A 23363-nucleotide genomic window follows, 5' to 3' on the forward strand; every position below is an offset into this window, starting at 1 on the left:
AGAGACCCCTCTACTAACCTGTCACCAATACTCGAAGACATCAACCGAATAGGTGCTCTCGGGCTTTACAAATAATTTCACGAAATCCCTAATATTCCCCCTCACAGAGGCAACCTTGGACTGTCGCGGAACTACCTCTCTAAATACTTGGGGGTGATGGTATCGCAATCTCATTCTGCCATGACACAACACAACTATACCTCGCTCAGTTTGTACACAGATACCAAAAAACAGATCTGGAAAGCTCTTCCCCTCTCCCCTGCTGCCAAGCTAACACTAATCAAAATGATCATACTCCCCAAGATGCTATACGCTTTCACCAATGTCCCAATATGGCCGGGAAAACCATACTTTTCCAAAATACATGACATTCGCACAGTTTATGTGGCACGATGGGGAGCAGGTGCAAGTGGATCTAGGTCACCTGGCCTAAGTCCCGCACACCATGTGCCTTCCTGCCTGCTGCTCTTATTCACCACTTAGCAAGCCACGCCCACCTGGTGCCTTCCTGCTTGCTGCTCTTTTTCACCACTTAGCAAGCCCCGCCCACCTGGTGCCTTCCTGCTTGCTGCTCTTTTTCACCACTTAGCAAGCCCCGCCCACCTGGTGCCTTCCTGCTTGCTGCTCTTTTTCACCACTTAGCAAGCCCGGCCACCCTTTTTCCTATCTCCTCCGCTTACTTTCTTCTATGCACTTACTCTATCAGAATTGTCCCTGAACCTAATATGATAGCAACCTCGTCTGTTTCCTCCAACCTCCCATTACTGATTTTTTCCTCCCCGCTCCCCCTCTAGGACTATCTGAAATGCCATCATGCCTAGTATGATAGTCGCTTGTTTTGTTTCTCCCCTCCCTTTCTGCAATCCTCTCCCTCACCTTTTGTTTTCTGCGGCTCTACCAGAAATGTCGACAGGCCTAGTACGGTAGTCGCCTGTCTGTTTCCATTTCCTTCCCACATTCCCCCTCCATTCCTTATCTATGTCTTAGCTCTTGCACTATCTGAAGTGTCGTCAGGCCGAGTACGATAGTTAATTTCACATCCTTACTGTTCATGGCCTGTAAGAATGTCATTGTATTTTCCCTTGCTCCCTCACTTGCCTTGAAGCGCTTTGAAACACGTTGTATGAAGGCGCTAAATAAATAAAACTATCATATCACTACGGAGCATTCCGCAAGAAATGGCTTGATATGATGCACCCTTATGATAAGGGAGGTTTCGATGCCCCTAACCAGGAAATGTACTTGATAGCCGCTCAGGCTCAATTCACCACATTGTGGTACCCTATGTCATCGCGCCCCCCCCCCCTCACGTGAAGCTGGAGGCCCTAGCCGCAACAGACTCAGATTTAAAAACACTTCTACTAGAACAAAACTACAAGGACGACTGCCCCTTCGACCTGGCTGCTTCCACATTGCGTGCATGGCACCTATTATTCGCCCATACCGACACGGACAGACCATACTACCAAAGGCTCCCCTTGTGGAAATTCCCAGCACTAACACCTACATGGGACAACGCGATCCAGACAAGATGGGAACACATGGGCTACAGTGCTTTAAGCAGATATTTTCCTCGAGGGTAGATTCATCACACCCTCCATATGGAAACAAGGTCATGGGAACACTGGGGTTAATCATCTCCAGTACTACAGGTTGCGAACTGCAGTGTCCGCTAGATGGCCCTCTTATCCAAATGAGCCCCCGGAGACCGGCCGCCAGCCCTACATTGCTAATTCGGGGGACTGCAGGAACATACTTTCCACACTATATAAAATCCTAATAGACACCCTGTCCCCCGCCCACGAGGGAAGGTCACAGGAACTAGGCTCCGAATTCACAGATGACCAATGGACCCGCATGTATAAGCATGCTCAGAAAGTTACAATACATTTTCGATTTAAATGTATGCAGTTCAAACTCCTGAATAGGCTTTACTACATTGTCTAAGATGTCCCACTCACAACCCCAGGGCTGCCCAAGATGTCAGCACCCCCCTGCAGACCATCTACACATATTCTGTGGATAAGCAACTACTGGGACCACATTATTAGCGTAATCTCCAAGGTACTGACCACCTCAACGGAGGGCAACCCCCTAGGAATACTCTTTCGCATCTGGCCTGAAATCCATAGCAAGGCCCACCGTGCGCTTTTGTGTTTATAGCATGCATGATTGCTACGTGAGCCATCTAATTCAGATCGAAGGACAAATAAACCCTCACTTAAAAAGACTGGCTGGTGACATTGGCATGGGCTCAGGAATGTGAGGGTCTATATACCTCCAGTTTACCCTCCCAGATCTAAACCGCGTGATATTTGGTCAGCCTTCCGTTCCTACCTCTTTGACCCAGATATACCCAAACCAAAGTGAGACGTGTTATTTATGACTTCTGTATGATTTTGATGAATACCTGCCTGTTCATGCTTCATGCATTCCACTGCTGTCGGTACTGAATGTGCTTATCCATACTAAACAAGATGTATTCCTGATGCCCTTTAATCCTTCAGCCAGTAATAAATAAAGTTTCAAAAACAAAAAAAGTAGTAATTGTTTGTGCTTTTACGACCACATTCAATTTGAAGAAGAATATATAGTGGTCAATGTCGGCAAACAGTGAGAAACATTCCTAATGTTTCCATTCGTTCAGCTTTTCAATGGTGGGTGTTATGCTGCTTTTTAAATTTCAACATAAAACATTTAAATATTCCATTACACTTCAAGAATATGACTTATTCAATACAGAACAAATTAAGGCAAACATATAGCTTATAAAAACCTTGATGTATTCACTCCACTGCTGCAAAAGGATTAACTGGCCACCTTTCACGCGACTGAACAGTTGGTACATTAATGTAAGATCCGGGATTCGGTTTTCATTTAATAAGTTATCAAGTCCTAAAATGAAAAGAGCCATAAACAAGCACTGAAAGCAGAGTTATAGATGAGATGAAATAAAATCTATACAGAGGACATTAATATACATTTTGCTCACTTTAAAATACTGGAAGAAATATGAGGACATTTTATTATTCACCTGGTGCTTCTTGCTTGAAGAAATGAAATGTTTTAAAGTTACTGCTTTTGCAACTCCTACTGCCAAATAAATTAGTGTTGATGTGCACATATTGTTGCAAAGAGTTGGCTCCAGCATAAGCATGCCAAGAACCATTTCTTATGATAACAAGTAAGGTTGAATATAAACACATTTTATTGTGACTGGTTAACCTTTTCTAGATTACACTGAAAAGGGTTAAGGCAAGGCTGCATATGGAGAAATTCTAAGCCAAGTGCATCATGCAGAGAGCTCCTCCCAGTGCTCAAAACACATCACAAGTACTCTTTTCCTTGTTTTGTGCCAATCACCAAGAGGTTTATTTGCAGCTCACACCGCATTAAGCCTTGCAGCAATTCATTTTGGCTGTTGAAAAGACTGGTGAGCAAGCCTGTAAGAAGAACAAGTTATTTACCTCTGGTACCGTTCTTTCGATTGGATGTTCCACCCACGTATTCCTCATCTTTGATATAATATCACTCCAGCTTTGCTGCTTCTGCAAAAACGTTCTCCACAGAGGGCGCTGTATGCAGTGTTGTCGCGTCAATGTTCTTCGAGGGCCTCCGTCGACCGCTGACATCATCATCAGCATAAATAGCTCATGCAGCACCCGTTGGCTTCAGTTTAGTTTTTCTTTCCCCTTTTAGAGGAATTACCATGCGTACCTAAGAACGTAGGCTCTCGGAAAGCATAGAGTGTAATACATGTAAATTGTACGGTGGGGCAGGCTGGGAAGGGCGATGAATACGTGGGAGGAACATCCAATCGAAAGAACGTTATCAGGGGTAAGTAACTTGTTCTTCGAATCGATTGTGTCCCCCCACGTATTCCTCATCTTTGATAGACTCCCAAAGCAGTGTTTGTTTTGGAGATGGGAGTATCAATTAATTTAAGTTCTATCATGGATCGAATGGAGGATGGTTTTTGCAAAGAGTCCTCCCTGACTGGAGGTAGAATCCAGGCAGTAATGTTTTACAAATGTATGGATTGTCAACCAAGTGGCCGCAGAGCAAATATCATTAATTGGGACACCCCTCTGAAGAGCCGCAGCAGCTGCCATGCCCCTTGTAGAATTAGCCCGTAGGCCTTCCGGCGGGTCCTTACCCGCTAGCCTATAACATTTGCCAATTTCCAAGATAATCCATCTGGATATTGTTTGTTTGGGGCCTGCAACGCCCAATTTTGGACCGGTATACCCAATAAAAAGCTGATCAACCTGGCAAAATGTAGCCATTCTTGAAATATAGAAACTTAAAGCTCTTTTCGGGTCTAGTTTATGTAATCTCTCCTCCTCTTTATCTGAATGAGGAGGAGGAGGATAGAATGTTGGCAGTGTTATTTTTTGTGACAAATGGAAGTCGGAGACTACTTTGGATAGAAAAGAAGGTTTTACACTAAGAATAACTATCTTTATAGAAAGTATGAAGTCTTACAAGAAAGAGCCTGCAACTCACTTACCCTGCGGGCTGAAGTTGTTGCGATAAAATAGTCTTTAATGTCAAGAGCCTTAAAGGGCATGGATATAAAGGCTTTAATGGGATACATGTCAAAACTTTAATACAAGCTTTAGGTCCCAAACAGGAACATTAAATGGAACTGGAGGGTATACATTAGTAAGTCCCTTTAAGAATTGTACAATCAAGGGAATTTTAAAATAAGAATCCTCTTCCGAGGAGCGCTTGAAAATGGGAAGCGCTGCCAGGTATCCCTTAATGGTTCCAATCTGGAGCCCCAGATTGGCAAAGTGCAACAGGAAAGCGCACCATAGGTGTGTCACATTGGAATAGATCCACACTCTTATCCCAGTTGCTGAATTTATTCCAACGGCACCAGTACAAGGATTTAGTTGCTGGCCTTTTGGTCAAACGCAAAATCTCCATTATGTCGTCCGGGAGGTCCCAATCCTTGTATCTCAGCCTCTCAGAAACCATGTGCGAAAGCTGAGTGTTTTGACCTCTGGATGGAGAACCCAACCTTCCTCTTGCGAAAGCAGATCCTCTCTTTGTGGAAGACGTATTGGAGGGCAGATGGACATGTCCAGAAGGGTCTGGGTACCACGTCCTCCTGGCCCAATCCGGGCAATTAGAATCATGGTTTTCCCGAACGTTCTCAACCTCCTGATCACATGAGGCATGACAGGGACTGGAAGAAAACTCACATAGGAGTGGAAATTCCAAGCCCACCACAAACGCGTCTCCTAGAGCTCCTCTAGGGGGAAATACCATGGAGAAGTACAGTTCGCACTTCCGGGTGACACCGGTCGCATACAGATCCACTTGTGGGGGTTCCCCAAAGGGTGAAGATCTCTTGAAGGACTTCCTGAGCTAGTTCCCACTCATGTGAGACTGTGCTCTGCCTGCTCCGAACGTCCGCCGCCGTGTTCTGCTCTCCAGCTAGGTGAACTGCCGACAGATTCCTTCTTGTATTGCCCAGAACCAGAGCTGCATTGCCTCTCTGCACAGTGGTAGTGAACCTACACCTCCTCTCTTGTTGAGGTAGTACATGGCCACTGTGTTGTCCAGCATTATCAGGACATTCTTTCCCCGAACAGATGGCAGGAAGGCCTTCAGCGCCAGTCTGATCACCCTCAGCTCCAAAAGGTTGATATGTAGTTTGGACTCCGATGGAGACCACTGACCGCTGATCGTCAGATCGTTGGTGTGGGCTCCCCATCCCATGAGTGAGGCATCCATCACTACTGTTATCTCTGGTTATGGTTGCCAGAAAGATTGTCCTTTGAGAATATGGTCTTTGCAAGCCCACCATAGAAGGTCCTGAGCAACTCTGCTTGGAACTTGCAGTTGGTCAGACATATTCCCTGAGAATTGGGACCACTGTGTCCTCAGAGCCCATTGAAGGGATCACATTCTCAAACGAGCCTCTGGCACCAGGAAAATGCAGGATGCCATGAAACCGAGCAACCTCAGAAAATTGAAAGCCAAGATGCTGGGCATTCTGGAATTTTGTTACCATCTGCAAAATGTTTCTAGCCTCGGGAGATGAAGCTTTCCCCAAGGAAGTATTCAGGACTGCTCGAATAAATAAATTGGTGTCTGTGGAATGGTATCATATGGGGCCTCTTGTAATTGAGGGAGAAACTCAGTCTGTGAAGGGAGTGGCAGGCGTTACTGAGATGTTCTGGGCGTGTTCGGGTGAACGAGCCCTGATCAGCCTATCGTCCAAGTAGGGGTAGGCATGAATCACCCCTTTCCTGAGACCCGCTGCCACTACCGCCATCAACTTGGTGAAAACCCTCGGGCGGAGGTCAGCCCGAATGGAAGAACTCGAAACTGATAATGATCCTGAGGCCTTTTTTGAAAAGGAAGGCAGTTACCTTGGGCTACCGTTTCCAGTGCCATGCCCCTCGTTCAGATACTGAGAAATCCTGCCTCCCACTGGGGTCTTGTTGGTCAAGGCCTCGGAGTGGCTTAGAGGCGGCAGCTACAGCGGCTGAGGGTAAAGTTACCGCTGCTGGCACCGATTTAGCACCCCTTCCTCGTCCACCACGAGGGAATTTTCTTTGTCCCCTTTGTCCGGCCTGTCCTCTTACTCTTCCAATTGAAGAATAGAAACAAAAGGACATACCCCTCCCGGAAGATGAGCCCGAGTAGGGGTGTTGGGCGTCTAATGGCGGCGCTAAGGGATTTAGCCGTCTCCTTCGAGGTCTGCAGCTTCTCCAAACTCTCATCCGCCTTGCTGCCAAACAACCTCTAGCTGTCAAAGGGCATATTAATCAGTCTATTAAGTCTATTAAGCAGTCTAGCCTGCACATCCGGTGAAACCCAGACTTCCTCAACCGCGCAAATCTGCGTAGTACTGTGCTAGCAGTCGTGGATCTGCTGATGCGGTCAGCAGTATCCAACCCTGACGGGAGACATTCTCCCATTGCCTCCTTACCATCTTTAATGATCGCCAGGAAGCCGTCTCTTTCTTCGCCTTCTGGGATGTGATCAGCCGCCATGGCAACAGTCCCACAAGGTAAAAGTGAATCTGGACAGAGTGCCTTTCACATTGGTGGATTTTAAGGCCATATTGCCTGCCGTGAAAACGTCACATGCTCAGGCATCTAGACTCTTGTTGTCCCTATCAGGGTGGGATAGAGGGATAAGCTGATTGCCTGGTTGACGTAGCTGCCTGAACTACCAAGCTTTCAGGAGTGGATACTTGGTCAGGTATTCTGGGTCAGTGATTAAAGGCCTGTACTTCTTTGCAAAGTGTTTGTTAACCGCAAGTTCAGCTTCTGGGGTCTCCCAATTAGCAGTGACTTTTCTCTGCAGTGCCATATGAAAAGGCAAAATTGGGTCCTTCTGTGGACCCTGGTCCAATATGTCGGTCATATCATCTTGTTCATATGCAGGGAAAGGCCTGCTCCAACCCATAAACTCAATGACTTTACGCATGAGCCTTCTATAGGACGAATCTGCATGCTCAGAGGGGTCAGGCCTGCCAAATTCCAGTTCAGGCGAGGTATCCAGACCACTAGCCGCCTGGAGATTGTCATACAAGTCTTATTTTTCACTCATTTGGAGTGCCAAAATTCCAAGCCAAAAGGAGGGAATCCTCTTCAGAGGGAGGTTCTTCCTCATAAATTGAAGACAGACTTAAAGACTTTAGGGATAGGTCTGTAAACCTTGTCCTGTATGCCAAGAGACTTTGACAAAGTCGGACTAGTCGGTGTTGAAGACGGCTTAGAAAATGGCGCCGGTTTATTCAGCGCAGTCTTCGACTTTGGTGTCGAAACGTCTGAGTCGACAAAATCGTTGAGGTCTTTGACGCTTTATGTCTCTTTGGAGGTTCCAAAGATGGACTTGGTTCCATACTCGACACTCTCAACGACTTCTTGTCGGGTCGAGAACTTTCTCGACATAATGCCGGCTTCGTGCTCCGCTTCGAAGTTGCAACCTTCCACTTCTTTTTGTCCTCCTTCGGAGCAACTGGGGCATGGCTCTTGCGAGTTTCTTTCGAGGGGGTCGAGGCCGCATTCTCGTTAATATGCATCATCTCCGACCGAAATGCGCCCACTTTGCCGGGAATCTGACTTCATCGGGCATCTAATTACCTCTGTAGAAGAATCACTCGAAGATGAAGGAGACATATGACGTAACCTCACTTCCTTCATGCATCCAGGGTGGGCATGAGCCCTTCCCTTTTCAAGCGACTGCTATTCCAGGAGGAAGCAGTCTGTGCCGCAAAAGCCAGCTCCCTCCTTACGGTAAGAAGAATCCCTAGCCTAGGCTAACGCCTCCTACATCAAGCCTGCTTTTTTTATTGCAAATTGCATCAAGCCTGCATCTCGAGTGCCAACCTCATCTGCAGTACAAGCACCGTTCTTATCCCCACTGCCGTGCTGTACCACCCGCACTGTATGGGCATCTGCTACTGAAATCGTAGCACCCACAGCCATTCCAAAATGGCCGACACTCTGAGCACCCTTTGTCTCTAGGCAACTGCCTCACACCTTGTCAGCACGCCCTGATCGGGTGCCTACAGCCTCATCTACCAATCAGGCGCACTGGCAGGCGGAAGCCGGCCCTCCACCATAAGGCCCCACTAAAGGCCATATTCTGTCTGGACCTGTCCGGACGTACAGTACCAGGACTAGTCACGCTGCCGGTTCGCCATCCCATTAAGTGAGTAAACTTAGCTTGGGAACAAATTTCCCGTCTGCTCATACCCGCATATAATCCGCCTGGCACACCGTGATCCTTCATTCCCTAAACCCGATTTCTCTTGGAATCATTTACTAGCCTAACGCAGCTATTACCCCCCCCCCCCCAACCTGCACATCCCCAACAAGGCGCCCGCAACCCCTGCCGAATGCCAGAACTACTATTCATAACATTGACCACCACCATATACCCCTGCGACACGCTATCATGGGAAGAACCCTTTGCCCCCAGACAATTTCCGTATGCATTATACTACTGCATAGCCGTGTTGCACTGCTAACCATGCCGCCGGACAATTACTGAATGTAGCTATCACTGCTTAGTGGTGTTATACTGTTAACTGCGCCTGTGACCCACCCATATTACTGTAATGTCAGTATCACTTTGACATCCATTCTCGCATGTCTAATTCCTGCATTATTAGTATTGCACTGCCTTTTATATTGCGATCCTAATATTTGCATCATTATTGTCTTGCCATCTGTACATGTTGTATCATGCCTTACTACCCAGCCTAGTCTTGCATTCTAAGTTATACACCGCCATTTTTTATCACGCTCCTAACTACATGCAATATTAATCCTGCCTGCCCTCTATCACCTATCTCAAATCATGCTGCTCCACGTTCCTACCTCCCATATTATTACTATTGCTTCTGTCATTTAGTTTCTAGCCTAATTTTTGCATTGCTAGCATTGCACTGCCATCTTGCTTCTCGTTCCTACCCTGCCTTGGGAATATAGCCTTGCCATTAATATCACGTTCCAACTCAAGCACTGCTTGCACTGCACAGCCGCTGGCAACCTATTCATGCACTGCGACCATCCTCCTCAATATGAGCCTCGATCCCTACGACCAAATTGGCATTGCCACATTGCCAGGGTACTCCAGCCTCCAGCCACCTGCCGAGGACCCGTACCCATTAAATCAGACTATCCATTTAAGTGCACTGCCCTCTGCCTTCACATGCACACTCCTACGTCCTACAACCATGCTTGACAAGACTACTGTGCTCCTCCCATTACATTTGATGCTCCACACCATCTTCCCTTTAAACAGCATGCTAACCTCGCATGACCCAAGCATTGCTTGCAAACCAAATAAATGCATTACCTTGCATTCTACTCACTTTGGCACGATGCCACAGAGCAAACATATAGTATCCCTCAGGATGTCACCACCTCTGCCACAGCATCATACTGTTGCACCAATAACATCCTTTACTGCGTGCAAATCAAATGCATCACTTTGCATTCCACGTACTTTGGCACCACGCCACCGAGTATACGTATAGTATCTCTCAGAATGTCCTCACTTCTACCACAACACGATACTGTGGCACCTACAACATACTTAACACCCTGCATCACCACCCATCGTCCTGCCACAAGTGCCTGGGAAGCCAGATCCTCCAACTTCATCACCTCACTCAGCCTACCTAGTCAGACGAGTTGCACCTACCATCCCTTGTAAAATCACAACCAGAAACTATAGACTAGGTTCCAGACTCCCTCAATCTCCCACACCACGCCCCCCACGTAAAACCACTGCCAAATCTACTGCCCAGAAGAACAAAAAAATAAAAATAAACACACACACCCAATAGTAACCTCCTCACCAACCTTACTATAACCAGCAAAACTAGCACCCCACCCCCCCATCAAGGGAGCCCTCATTAATGCCAGGTCCTTAGTGGCCCACGCCCTGCACATCGCCGACCTCATTACTTCCAACGACCTAGATCTTCTGGCTATTACAGAGACCTGGCTACATACTGCTGCAGGACTCTCGCTATCATTAGCTATCCCAGAAGACTACTCAATTACCAGACTGGACAGAGAACCTGCCAAAGGAGGAGGAGTGGCAGTGATCTTAAAAAAAAATCACCTTAATCTTAGATCCCTCCCCTATCAATACTTCCCATCAGGAGAACTCCTCTCCATGAAACTCGCCCTCTCTCCCACAATTACAATAGAAATTCACTTGCTATATAGACCACCCGGCCCACTCTCCACTTTTGATGAGGACATCTCTCTACTCCTGTCCACCGACACCAAACCCAATTCACAAACACTGATCATGGGCAACTTCAACTTGGGTCTCTACGACACCTCTGACACAGCTGCCTCACTAGTAGCTAACTCAATTTCAGACCTTGGCTTCACACAAAGGATCACCTCGCCTACTCATATCAAAGGTAGAATCCTAGATTGGATCGCTGACCTAAATGGCCAGACCTCGATACTCTCAAACACCTCCTGTGCTTGGTCGGATCATTACATTATCTCCTTCAACATCCCGACCAGCTCACCCCCCAACCTCACCAAAATACTGGCACCACCTACCCTATCTAGAAACATCAAAAACATCACCTCAGAGAAATTACTACCCCTAATAAAACCACTTCCCAATTTCAACAACACAACAACCGACCCTACCTCACTAGCCGAACTATATAAGACAACTTTCAAACAGATCTCGACTCACTAGCTCCATTGAAGATGTGCAAAGCAAAACCCCAGGCCCACCTTAACTGATGGTTCAACCCCAATCTAAAATCCTTGCGCCGATTCCATAAGACTAGCAGAAACCACCTGGAAAAACCACCTGTCTTCTTCCAATAAAGAGTTCTACCAAAACCTGTAACAAATATAAAATAGCTATTTTCCAAGCCAAAAAGGAGGAGATGTTCAATAACAGAATTCATAATGCTAAATCCAGCTCCAGGGAACTTTTCACCATCCTTATGGAGCTTGAATCCCCAGTCACACCCACCGAAACATGCTCCAAAGACAAATCTTGGTGTAGGGAAATTCAAAACGCCATCATTAACAAAATCTCGCAGATCCAAAACAAAATTGAAATAAAAAAACTGAATATCTCTCCAGAACTAATGAATAATTTATCCCAGCCTGCCGTATCGGCATCTGACAACCACTTCCAATTCACCCCACTCTCAATCTCTGAGGTGGAAAAACGAATCATTAGCCTTAAACCCTCTAGATGTAAATGAGATACCTGCCCTCGTAACATCATCCAAGAAGCTGCCAGAGACCTTGCCCCGTTTATTACCACCTTCATAAACAATTCCTTCAAGAATGGCATTGTCCCAGCTAACCTCAAAGACGCCTGGATACACCCCAACTAAAAAAAAAAAAAACCTTGACCAAAACATTCCTACCAATTACAGCCCCATTACCACTGTCTCCTTTCTGCTTTCTGCTAAAAATTCTCAACTGTGCAGCCTACCTCCAAATTCAGGCATACCTGGAAAACCACAACCTACTCGGCCTACGACAATCGGCTTCAGTGCCAGACATTGAACCGAAACAGAATTAATAGACCTTAAGACACAAATGGATGAACAAATTGATAAGGGTAACATTTCAATCCTGTTACTACTCGACCTATCGGCCGCGTTTGATTTAGTTAACCATGAGGTGCTATGCTCTTATTTGTCTACTGCGGCCCACTTCTCACATAATCTTATCACCTGGATTTTTTCTTTCTTGTCCCAGAGGACTATGAGGGTCTTCTCACCTAATGCGGCTGCAGACCCAGCGGAAGTGACGTGCGGAGTCCCCCAGGGCTCCTGCGTTTCACCCATGCTCTATAACATCTTCATGAAGCTACTATTCGACGATCGACTATTTGGGTGTCACCTACACTAAATACTGATCCCCATCCCCGGGAACTATGATCTAGACTCTACACTACTTAACAAAATCTATCCAGGCATGGATGGCCACACATGGCCTCTGCCTTAACGATGATAAAACAAAACTTCTCATCGGATCCCAAACTAAACTCAAGAAACTCGACAATAACTTCAAGGCCCTCAACAATGATGGTAATATCATTAAGGTCTCCAAAGAAGTAAAAACTTTGGGTTTTTATTTGGACTCCTCCCTAACATTGAACAGACAGGTGAAGGCAACTACATCTGCCACCGCCTACACATGCAAATTAATAAACTCCTGCAGACCTTTCCTAACTACCACCAACTGCTTGACTCAGGCCAGAGCGCTCATCTAAACTACAAACGCTCCAAAACAATGCCATCCGAGCAGCCCTCAACATTCTGAAATTGCACCATATAACAACCACCAGGCAAAGCATCCAGTGGCTGTCCATCAAGAGTCGAATCTCCAGCAAAGTACTATGACTCACACACAAATGTCTAGCCAATCTAGCACCCAAATGCCTGACGTGTAAAATCTCGAAAAATGTCACTGACCGCCCCACCAGAACTGCTTACGAATCCCCATGTTCAACCTTCAGAAAGCAGGAGGAAACCATTTCCCCGTCCAAGCCTCTAAACTCTGGAACTCACTCCCTACACATCTCAGAAATGTGCCTTCCTTCCTTCCTTCCTTCTGCTTCAGGAAGATGATAAAAAATTGGCTCCTCTCGCAAGAGTAACTATTAATCCTCCTGCTTCTTGCAATCCTGCTGTAAATACACTGCTTTGTATATAATAATTGACCATAATGTATATATCCTCATATATGAGTGGTTGACGAGTGTGGCAGTCACTGCAGTCCCTGCGAGCCCAAGAACCAAAACAAAAGATTGTACCGTTTATACAGGTACTGCTCTATTAATTGTTACTTTCAAAGACATTGATATCCACGTACCGTGTAAAACACACTGCAGCTGCTAAATATGAACACTGAACGAGTGGAGACTGCGGGTACTATTACTTTGATCCACTGTGAGAGCTTGTAATGATAAGAAACATATTGCGCTCCGGCACATGCTTTGAACGATCTGCATACCCTTTTCAATCAGATAACGTGTGAGCGTTAAAATCTCGCAACCCCCACACTAAACAAAATGTATGCATTTTGCCTGATATTCTTTTCCTAACTATTGTGTCTTTACTGTTGTGTGCACCTGGGCACGCCCAGGACTGCAGGCTCCTGCCTTTGACTGGCGTGCCACGGTACTGCCTGAGACGCAACATCTCGCTTACCTTTGTGACTCTTGCAGTGTGGTGCCGCGCATACTTCATTGCGGCGTCACCAGTGACAGGACGAGCTTGATCGTTGTCAGGGCGGGCGGCCTGTGCCTCATTCCGGTGCCGAGGAGCCACCGATTGCGTGGCATGGCCGGAAGGCTCACGTGGACGGCGGCCCCGCCTATGAACTCATTAGCATTTGAGGGACGCCGGACGGAGTATCATACAGCCTAAGTCTAAATGGCTGCTCATCATGAAAACAGAACAAAGTTTTTGCCGGACCCGTCACATGACAACGATCAAAATCCGTACTTATCTCCCTAACAACATGTGTCCCTCACAATGACCAATGACAAAACAAAACTGCTGTTACTCGCAAAGAAACTTACCATCAAGCACCAGGAGGAAGCTGCTTTTATCAAGTTAAACAGTTCATCAAGATTAAGCCACACCTTACAACACAAACATTTTCTGCAATAAAATGTGAATCATTGCAAATAAACACTCGAAATATGCAAAACCCATGAGAAATGTGGCCAAAGCCTGTATCACAGTGGTACAAATCCTGCTCATCCATTGCCACTTGACAGAAATGAAGAAATGAAGAAACAACCACAGAACACACTATCCAGATTGTGACAACGACAACAGCACAAGTAGATTGTGTTTGTATACCAAAATTGAAAAAACCAACAGAAAGCGCCCCTGTCAAGAAAATGAACATTGAGGCGGAAAATATACAAGAAATAGAGCGACTGACAAACACTGACATAAACCCTAAATAAGAAATTTCACATTCTCCCCTGACTTACTTACCCAGCTGAAGACTGCAAACAAATAACACCACTCAACATTGAAAGATCAGAATTCGGGCCGGGAGCATATCAAAACAAAATAACAATCAAACACCCTTTACTCAAAAAGACAAAGCTAAAATAGCGAAACAAAAACGGAAACAGCAGTACCAAAGACAAACCAGATCAGAACTGCTTGATTTCCCGCCTAAACTATCAACTAATCGACATGAAGAGATTGTCTCTAGATCTCACAGAAATCGAGGCACTTATGGAAATTCAGGAAAACAGAAAAGCGGCAAGATTCAAAAATGAATTAAAGAATTCAGATCAACAGGAGAACCCCCTTACTTCAACGCCTACAAAGACTCATTGCTTGTCATGATTTCAACCAAAGGACCCGACTACAAGTTCCCCGATTCTCTTAGGAAAACAAACACACAAGGGTCAGAATTTCCCTGTACAAAAAAAGCATTGGCCGATGAACATCTTAAATGCACATGTCATCATCCTGAACATCCACACCCCGAATCCATCCCTACAACGATGCTAGACCTGCAGAATATGCTGATCGCTATAACCACACAATCTATGATACCTTTTATGAAAATCCATGAAGCTAATATTGAAACAATGAGAGACCAGGCGACTATTAGCTTTAATACACTTGAAACAAATAAATAACGAGGCCTTCATCATGAAGATACAAGAACGCCTAAATATTGAGGCAGAAGTCAGTGCATCATGGCAACTTCGGCTAGCAGATATTGCAAGGAATGATCTGGCAGATAAAACACAATTTACTGCCACACTTATTGCCATGATGAATGCACATAGTGCAAGAACATCACCCACAACGAAGGGAAATAATGTACATCAACAGATAACATCCGATAGGTGTACACAAACAGAGCAAGCAACACCGAACCAAAAGAATGAACTGTGCGAGCAAACAAGGAAATAACCAAAACCATGAGCTGGAAGGTCAGTTAATTGACCTAGACACTGACACTGTCCTCAATCAATCGTCTTCAATATCTCTGCCTTGTACAACTAAAGATCAGTAGATCCAAGGGGCCAATCTGATTAGAAACAAGGACACATACAGTATCTTTGATCAAAATCGTCCGGTAAGCCAAATTAAAACAAGTAAAGACAATCCAAGGAAGTAACTTAAACAGCAAAAAGGATCTAGAGCCTTCCTTAGAAATTTAACAACAACACTGAACCAAACTATCGAAGGCCAAAAAAAACCTGAAAGGGAGCAAGCGATCTAAATTAAAAAAAAGAGCTAAACCAGTGCAAATATCTAAACAACTGCCGGCAAATGCCCCGATCTCCTCAGAGATTTTACCTGTGATACGAGGGACTTCAACTGAACCAAACGTTGACATGGCAGAGGCCCTGATGAATCGGTCAATTTACGCAGATGATGACACCGAAATTAGTGAACAGCAGAATTCACAGATGAACGAGTACTCACTAATAGTAATTGACCTATGCGAACAGGGCCATTCTGACCAACAGATTCTAGCCAATCTGACCTGTGAAGACATTTCCGATTTGGAACTAAGCTGCCATAATCTTAGGCCTTCACAAAGATCTAATGGAATGATTGAAAGCAAGCATCCAAACACTCAGCCACATGAGTCGAGTATACACCAACGCTCGACGGAAAAAATAGAGGCTGCTTTATATAGCCCACAGTAACCCTTGAAACTTCCCCAATTTATAGACCCTTGTAAGCAAAGCAATCAAAACAGGCTAAAACTAGAAAGAACAATCCAACAACAAGACGGTCTCACCCTAAATAGAACAAACACCTTGCGCCTCCTCCATGTGATGCCAGATCTTAAAACGTTAAAATCAAAAGATCTACAATTAATTGAATTCATTGAAACACAAAGACTTGATTGTATATGGTTAGATTGTACCTCTATTGAAACATTACAACTCATTGAATCCCATAAATGTCAATTTAAACATCTAGGATTTGAAATTACAATAGTGGAGACGGGAGACATCTACAGAGACCTCGATTAGAGACCAAAACTGAGAGCTGGCAAACATTTTGATCTGTTCAACTATAACCAGCAGTGAAAGTGTATACTCAGTGGCCTCTCAATACGGATTCCAGATGGGCAGTCGAGAGAATGTCAGTAGGGACTACTATAAAACTAGACATCATTCTGAGATAATTAATCAGCCTTTCTGGAGAGATATGAGAAAAACTCCACCACAAAGAAGGTCTGATCCTCAACACCAACATTAACAACAATTGAAGACTGAGAAACTAACTAGATCTGTCCCTGGAATACACGCAGACATATCCATTTAACAATGAAAGATCTGATTTTCAAACTATCAAATCATAGGTCTCCAAGAGATGGAGATCCATGAACAGCCCGTATGCGAAGGTTTCACTACGTATATGAACCCAGAAATTTGTAGGGAAAAAGGTCGTCCCTCTTCAGGCTTGCTTACTCTATTCAAGCTGGGAGCACACTTAGAAATAGTGGAATATACAAATATAAATCTGTGGGTTCAAATTACAATACTCTATCAAAAGATGATACCTGGGACTGAAGTCAGCAATTACAGAATTAGATCTACAAACAACATCGTGGGAATTGTAAATGTATACTGGAATCCTAGGAAGATCCAAGATGAGATATTTATAGATTCCATACTTACAGCAATTGATGTAGCTATCCTGAAATATCCCTCCATTGACTTCATTATATGTGGGGATTTTAACATCCATCTCCATAATCATGAAGGAATAATGATAGAAGAGCATATGATGGAACAAAGTGCACTCATATGGTCCAAAGAAATGACAAACAGAAACATGTAACGCCTAGATACCCTCGATTTGGAAACGAACAAACCCACCCCAAAATGGGCATGTGGAAATACGAGAGTTATTGATTTCATCTATAGCTCTCAAGGCATAAAGAAGCGGATCCAGCGAAACACAAACACCCCTTTGCCCTATAGTGATCATTTCGTGATAAGATCAGGGTCAAACTACTGTGACCCTACTGACAGAATAATCCTACCACGAATGGAAATTTACATCGGTATGAATAGACTGAAAATCTCGCAACAGCAACTTGAACAACTGTCAGAAATATTCCTGAGAGCTCAGATGGAAGACCTAGGTAGGAAAGATCAATTACGAATGGATCCTCTGCAAATTTAGGCATCAATCGTCAACTATGCATTTAAAGAAACAGCAGCATGCCCACAAATATAATAGTCACATTGCTGAGAAAAAGATCTAAGAAGAAACTTGAGGCAAATAATGAAAGACTCATCCCAAGAGAAATATCTAAGGATGAAATCAGCAAAGCAAAAACATAAAAACTGGATGAAAACAACTAAAATGACACTCGACCAGCATGATGCTGAAACCATGCTCAGTGCGATGAAATCTAATAACTCCAGGAATTTATGGAACCTGCTGAATCCTCAATCTACTACTAAAGACATGATATCAGGTGTCCAAGAATCTCAATGGATGTCTTATTTCGAAGAATTATACAAAGAATGACCAGCCATAAAAATCAAAAGCCGAGTGGTCACTTGCATGGGAACTAGCTGATATAATAAATGCTATTCAAAAACTGAACATTTCACATGCTCCTGGCCCGGACGGCCTTTCAAACTACACCATTAAAAGAAATCCACAAATTTGAGCAGCATTTTGCACACACATTTTTGAACTGATAGACCGTACAAACCAGATACCTAGATTTTGGCAGTTGGCAATAATACCGATATATAAGCAAGGCATAAAATAAGCAGTGTGGCATAGCAATTTGCTATGTAATTTTGTCAGTTTGCTAATTCATTTGACACTTGTGTAGCAATGTTAGCTATTTAAGTTACCCAGTTCAATGAAAGCACTGCTCACCCTGAATTCCTCTCTGGCTCTCAAGGCTCTTGCCACCCTCTTCTCTGTTCACTGCAAGTTTAAAGGGGCAAATGGAGAGAGAGAGTGCAATAGTAATCATCTCCTTCACTCTCAAGTGCCAAAAGGGCCGTGTGGGTAAAATTTCTTTTTTTTTCTCCAATTGAAAACCAGAAGTAATTGGGATGATACTTTTATTAGCTAACTATATCCTCTTCGGCAAAGACCAGTATGCGCAACTTTAGTAAAAACTGTCATGTAATTCTATTCCTAACAATTTAATTTGTTGCATATGCATAAATACAGCATTGCTGCTGTAAAACCCTGCATTGTCTCCATGACAGTAAAGTTTAGGTTACTGTATCTAAATCTCATAGTGTCCACTAGATGTTTTGTTTGTTGGGGAAGTTGCATCACATTGACGAGTAAACACTTTTCAAAATGTACATGATCCCATGGCCAACTGCTTTTAATGGCACATCTAGTTCTGTGACCTGCTGGTTGCATATATCTGTGCAACTGGTGCTCAACGCACACGGTTTTACACCAGTTACCCTGAAAGCGAAATGTCAGCTAACTACAATATTCCATCTAGTTTGACCATTTCTCTGCCTGCTATGCCCTCTACTCTGCTTAGTCTCTTACTTTCTTTCGTCTAACATAATGCACGAGGCATACTAGATGTTTATGCAAAAGAACGATCAATAGTTCCATCCAAAATGTATATCGACACATCTACTGCAATACCATACCCTGTAGTTAGCCCCAGAGCTCACTTTGCTCTATGATTATGATTGCATTATATATTGGCACCTTCGGGAGAGAGCTGGCTAAACTGTTTCCAGACCCTTTTTATCATATTTATTTGTTGCACCCAACCTTTTACAGACACTCGGGCAAAACTTGTAAAGTACACTCGCCCACTCCCATTTGCATGGGATATTTGAAACTTATGTAACATTGACTTTTTTGCAGTAAATGTCAAATGTTTCACTGCGCATAGCTGACAGCAGTGTGCCAAGCAAAATCGGTTTGTGTTGACATGCACCACTTTACAGAAAGCCCATTTACATTGTCACCTGTTGCTATAGGTTGTGTGCATTTCTTTAAGGTCTAGTACGTAAACTAAATTACTTAACCTGTGGGTCTACTAGTGGAATTTTAAAGTATTTGCAAGGCCTGATTCATCTCACCAATACCTTACTTCAGCCGTACACCAAAATGCTGTATTGATGCTCATTTAATGTTTTGGATGCAAATAACCTCTGGTGACATTAACAATATAGTACAACATTGCTAATCAAATGGGTGTGTTTGCTATCAAAAACATTTTAATTAGCAAACTCTGCTAATCAATTTCTGAAAACTAATTTATGCCTTGATAAGCATGGTCCTACTAAAGAACCAGGAAACAACCGTCCATTTGCCCTGCTGGACCCTCTAGGGAAAATTTTCGCCAACATCCTTCTAACTAAACTTAATAACTGGGCTATCTCAGCAAAGAGACAAGCGACCAGGCAGACTGGCTTCGTCAAACAGGTAGGCACGAGCATCAACCTCCTTCTCCTGAACTTGGCCAAGCCAGAAACAATAATAATTAAGACGCAAATCTACACTGCGTTCGTCGACCTACACCTTGCATTTGACAGGATAAATCAAAACATCTTATGGGACAAACTTGTTAAGTGGGGTTGTCCAAGAGATTTAATATAGCCAATCAAACTGCTTTACTGTAACACAAAGGTCCAAATGCGAATGTCCAAAGAAGGACAATTAACACAGCCAATTCAAACATGGCACGGCCTTAAGCAGGGGTGCCCCCTGGCCGCAGCTCTATTAAATCTATTCACTTCAGACTTTGAAGAAAATATATATATTCCACCCATGAACCCCCCTAAACTGTACGCAATGATCCTGCCGTGCATGATATATACCAACGATATCATGATGTTGGCAAAAACGCCCCGAGGCCTTAAAATTGCCCTGAACAACTTGCAAAAATATATGACCTCCAATGAACTTGAAATAAATGTCTCTAAAACAAAAATCATGACATTGACTCATGAACATGGCAAAAAGAAGAATCAACACTCCTTTCTGCAAAAAAAAAATAAAAAAAATAAAAAAAATAAAAGCAAATACAAACAATCAAATATCTCAGAGTTTGGATTAATCCCATGCAGAGCTGAAATGGGCAGCACAACTTAAATCTAAAGCTCACTCCCTTGCAAGACAAGGGCTTTTCCTCCATAAGAAATTTGGTAAGTTTTCTCTCAAGCCAGTGATATTCTACAGGCAAAAGGTGGCAGCTATATTGACCTATGGTGGTGAGACCATGATTAACATCGACCCACATATATGGCAAAAATTGGAGGGAATATTTTGGAGAAAGGGGTTATCCCGACCTCAAGCTAAGCCCATGCCGCGTATAAGATACAAATTGGACCTACAATCTTTACATTCCATTATAACATGGAAGGAACTTGATTTATTTAGAAAACTGAATAACGAAGAGCACATACCCGCTCTGGACATACTCCGTACTAAACCTGAAAACACCAATGGGAACGTTCTAACAATATGGAAAAACTCCATAGATACCAAAAGAATTGAAGGAGACATATCCTTAGAAATACTGATCCAGAGACCTCAAAAAGCTAAAATACGCTTAGCAAGGACCGACTGGATATTGACACACCGTCTCAAAAGTCAATATAAACTTGATCTACTGTGCTCAGGCGAAATAAAAGCTATAAACCAACTTCCCCACTACCTTAATCTATTCCTAGATCGTATAATTTGTGACACTTCCATGAGGCTCCGCCTCAAAATTCTTCCCACCCAAGAAATCATGGGGATAAGACAACGGACACAAGGTATCGAGCAAGCATGCAGATTGTGTAAATGCAACGACACAATTGAAAGTATTTATCACATTACAATGCAATGTCCTGCTCTGACCGAGAAACGTCTGCTGTTTAGTGAAGTGTACCTTAAATCTACATCACACAGACTGCAGCGAAAGATGGTCACAAATCTTGATGGGGAACAGAAAAATGGTAACGAACGTTATCCGATTCTGGTCAGACATTACCACTAAAAATAATAGACAAAGACTTGAACTTCAAATATCTGACCCGAAGTAAGAAGATCGGACACTAAGAGCTTGACTTTAAGACTAAAGAATAATATAAAGATTTAAAAACCCAAGATGTATAAATTTAAGGTTTAAGATATAAACCAAATGCATTTTAAAATTATAAATTAAAAAATATATCCTCAAGACTGCCTGTGACGACTTCTACCTGTGTAACTTCTAACTGTATAACATTTGTAACCTATATGCCTAGATATCTTTGGGTTGGGTGCACTTTATAAATGAATAAACTAACTAATCATCTTCGCCTTCTTTGAGGAAGAAAACCAAGATTGCCGCAATCGACTCCTCGATCAGGATTTCTTATGCTGGGAAGACTCTAGACTTGCCCGACTTTTTCTCTCGCTTCGAAGAAGACTTCGAAGCTACCCTTCCCCACCGCCAGTTTACCTCTATGCTCCGTGAAGGCTTTCTGCATCATGGCCTGACAGCACCCACAGTCGTCGGTACGGTGCCCGGAGCCGAGACATCACAGGCAGACATGGTGAGGATCTCTGATAGACAATTTCAATCCGCAGTCGTGGCCTTTTTTTTTTAAAACCAGACTGGTGCCAAAGGAGTAGATGAAGACCGACATTTTTCTTGTGTAAAACTGAATTGCGCCGTAATTACTCGAAGCTGTAAGCTCTGAAAAACAGAACTGAAGCCAACTGGCGCTGCATGTGCTATTTATGCTGATGATGATCGACGGAGGCCCTCGAAGCGCAATCGACGTGACGACACCGCATACAGTGCACTCTGTCGAGAATATTTTTTCCGAAGCAGCAACGCTGGAGAGATATTATATCAAAGGTGATGAATACATGGGAGTGCACAATCTATTCGAAATATACATTTGATCAGAGACAGTAAATGAAATTGACAATTTAGCAATGTGTGAAACATGCTAAATTTTTTAACATGTTGAGATTTCTACTTCAAACTTTTAAAATACGTTATGAGTGTGATAAAAAAAAAATACCAACTTTTTTGGCCAGTTATAACAATGTTACACAAAATTTTGTAACTTTGTTAGTAATCTTTATTATTTTATAATGTCACAATTCTGATATACATCATAACAAACTGGTCCATACATAACATTTCAACTTATCTTGAATAACCCCTCAACCTCTCTAATAACCGGCTCCCGGCAAAGCATCCTTGCCTGCAATCAGGTAGGACCACTGGCTGAACATGTATGTACTGAGCCATTCAACAATATTCTATAATTGTGCATTACAATTTCACTTTTATCTGTCAATTTGTATGATAACCTACAATAATTTAGCAGTCCCAGTGCTCTAAATTGTGTAGGACATGAAAGGTCCTCATTATGCTCTCACATATTCAAGGACATTTCCCCCATATCTGAAAATAATTGTCAGTTTAACAATCAGTATTTGCCAGATTTTCCCATACTTCATCTAGAGTGGGCATTCATACAGTTTTTCATTTCTTCCCTATCTGAAGTCTGGCCCCAATCAGCCTTTTGAGATAACATTGCATATAGGAAAGGATTTGTTATTCTTCTAAAGCAACTGGGAAGAATACCCAGAACCACCCATAAGGCACGTTTGGAATCCTTCACTTCTGTATGCTAACCAGAAATGTGATTATGAATAGGGTACAGTGGGCCCAAAATAGACTTCCTCTTTTCCCTTAGGTTATCCGATATTCCTAGTGTGGTACGTGTAGATGGGAGCTTGTAGGCTACCAAAGTTCTGTCTCTCTTGTTCAGCTATGAAACATGATGTAAGGGTCTCCACGCAATCTGTTCAGCTATATATTTACATTGTTTTGTAGAACTTTTATTTAGCCATTATTATTCACAAG

At 43.5% G+C, this 23363-nt stretch overlaps 1 protein-coding gene across 1 annotated transcript in view; it reads right to left on the bottom strand.

The window, feature by feature from the left end:
* The window catches only part of CUL4A (cullin 4A), a 2221838-nt gene that overhangs the window by 913036 nt on the left and 1285439 nt on the right, over positions 1 to 23363 (bottom strand). The window contains exon 10 of the mRNA XM_069637151.1: positions 2777 to 2895. Coding sequence (XP_069493252.1) covers positions 2777 to 2895 — 119 coding nt within the window. The remainder of the gene's footprint in view (positions 1 to 2776; positions 2896 to 23363) is intronic.

The sequence above is a fragment of the Ambystoma mexicanum genome, chromosome 7p (genome assembly GCF_040938575.1).
Source record: "Ambystoma mexicanum isolate Mex_15411 chromosome 7p, UKY_AmexF1_1, whole genome shotgun sequence".
Lineage (NCBI taxonomy): Eukaryota > Metazoa > Chordata > Amphibia > Caudata > Ambystomatidae > Ambystoma > Ambystoma mexicanum.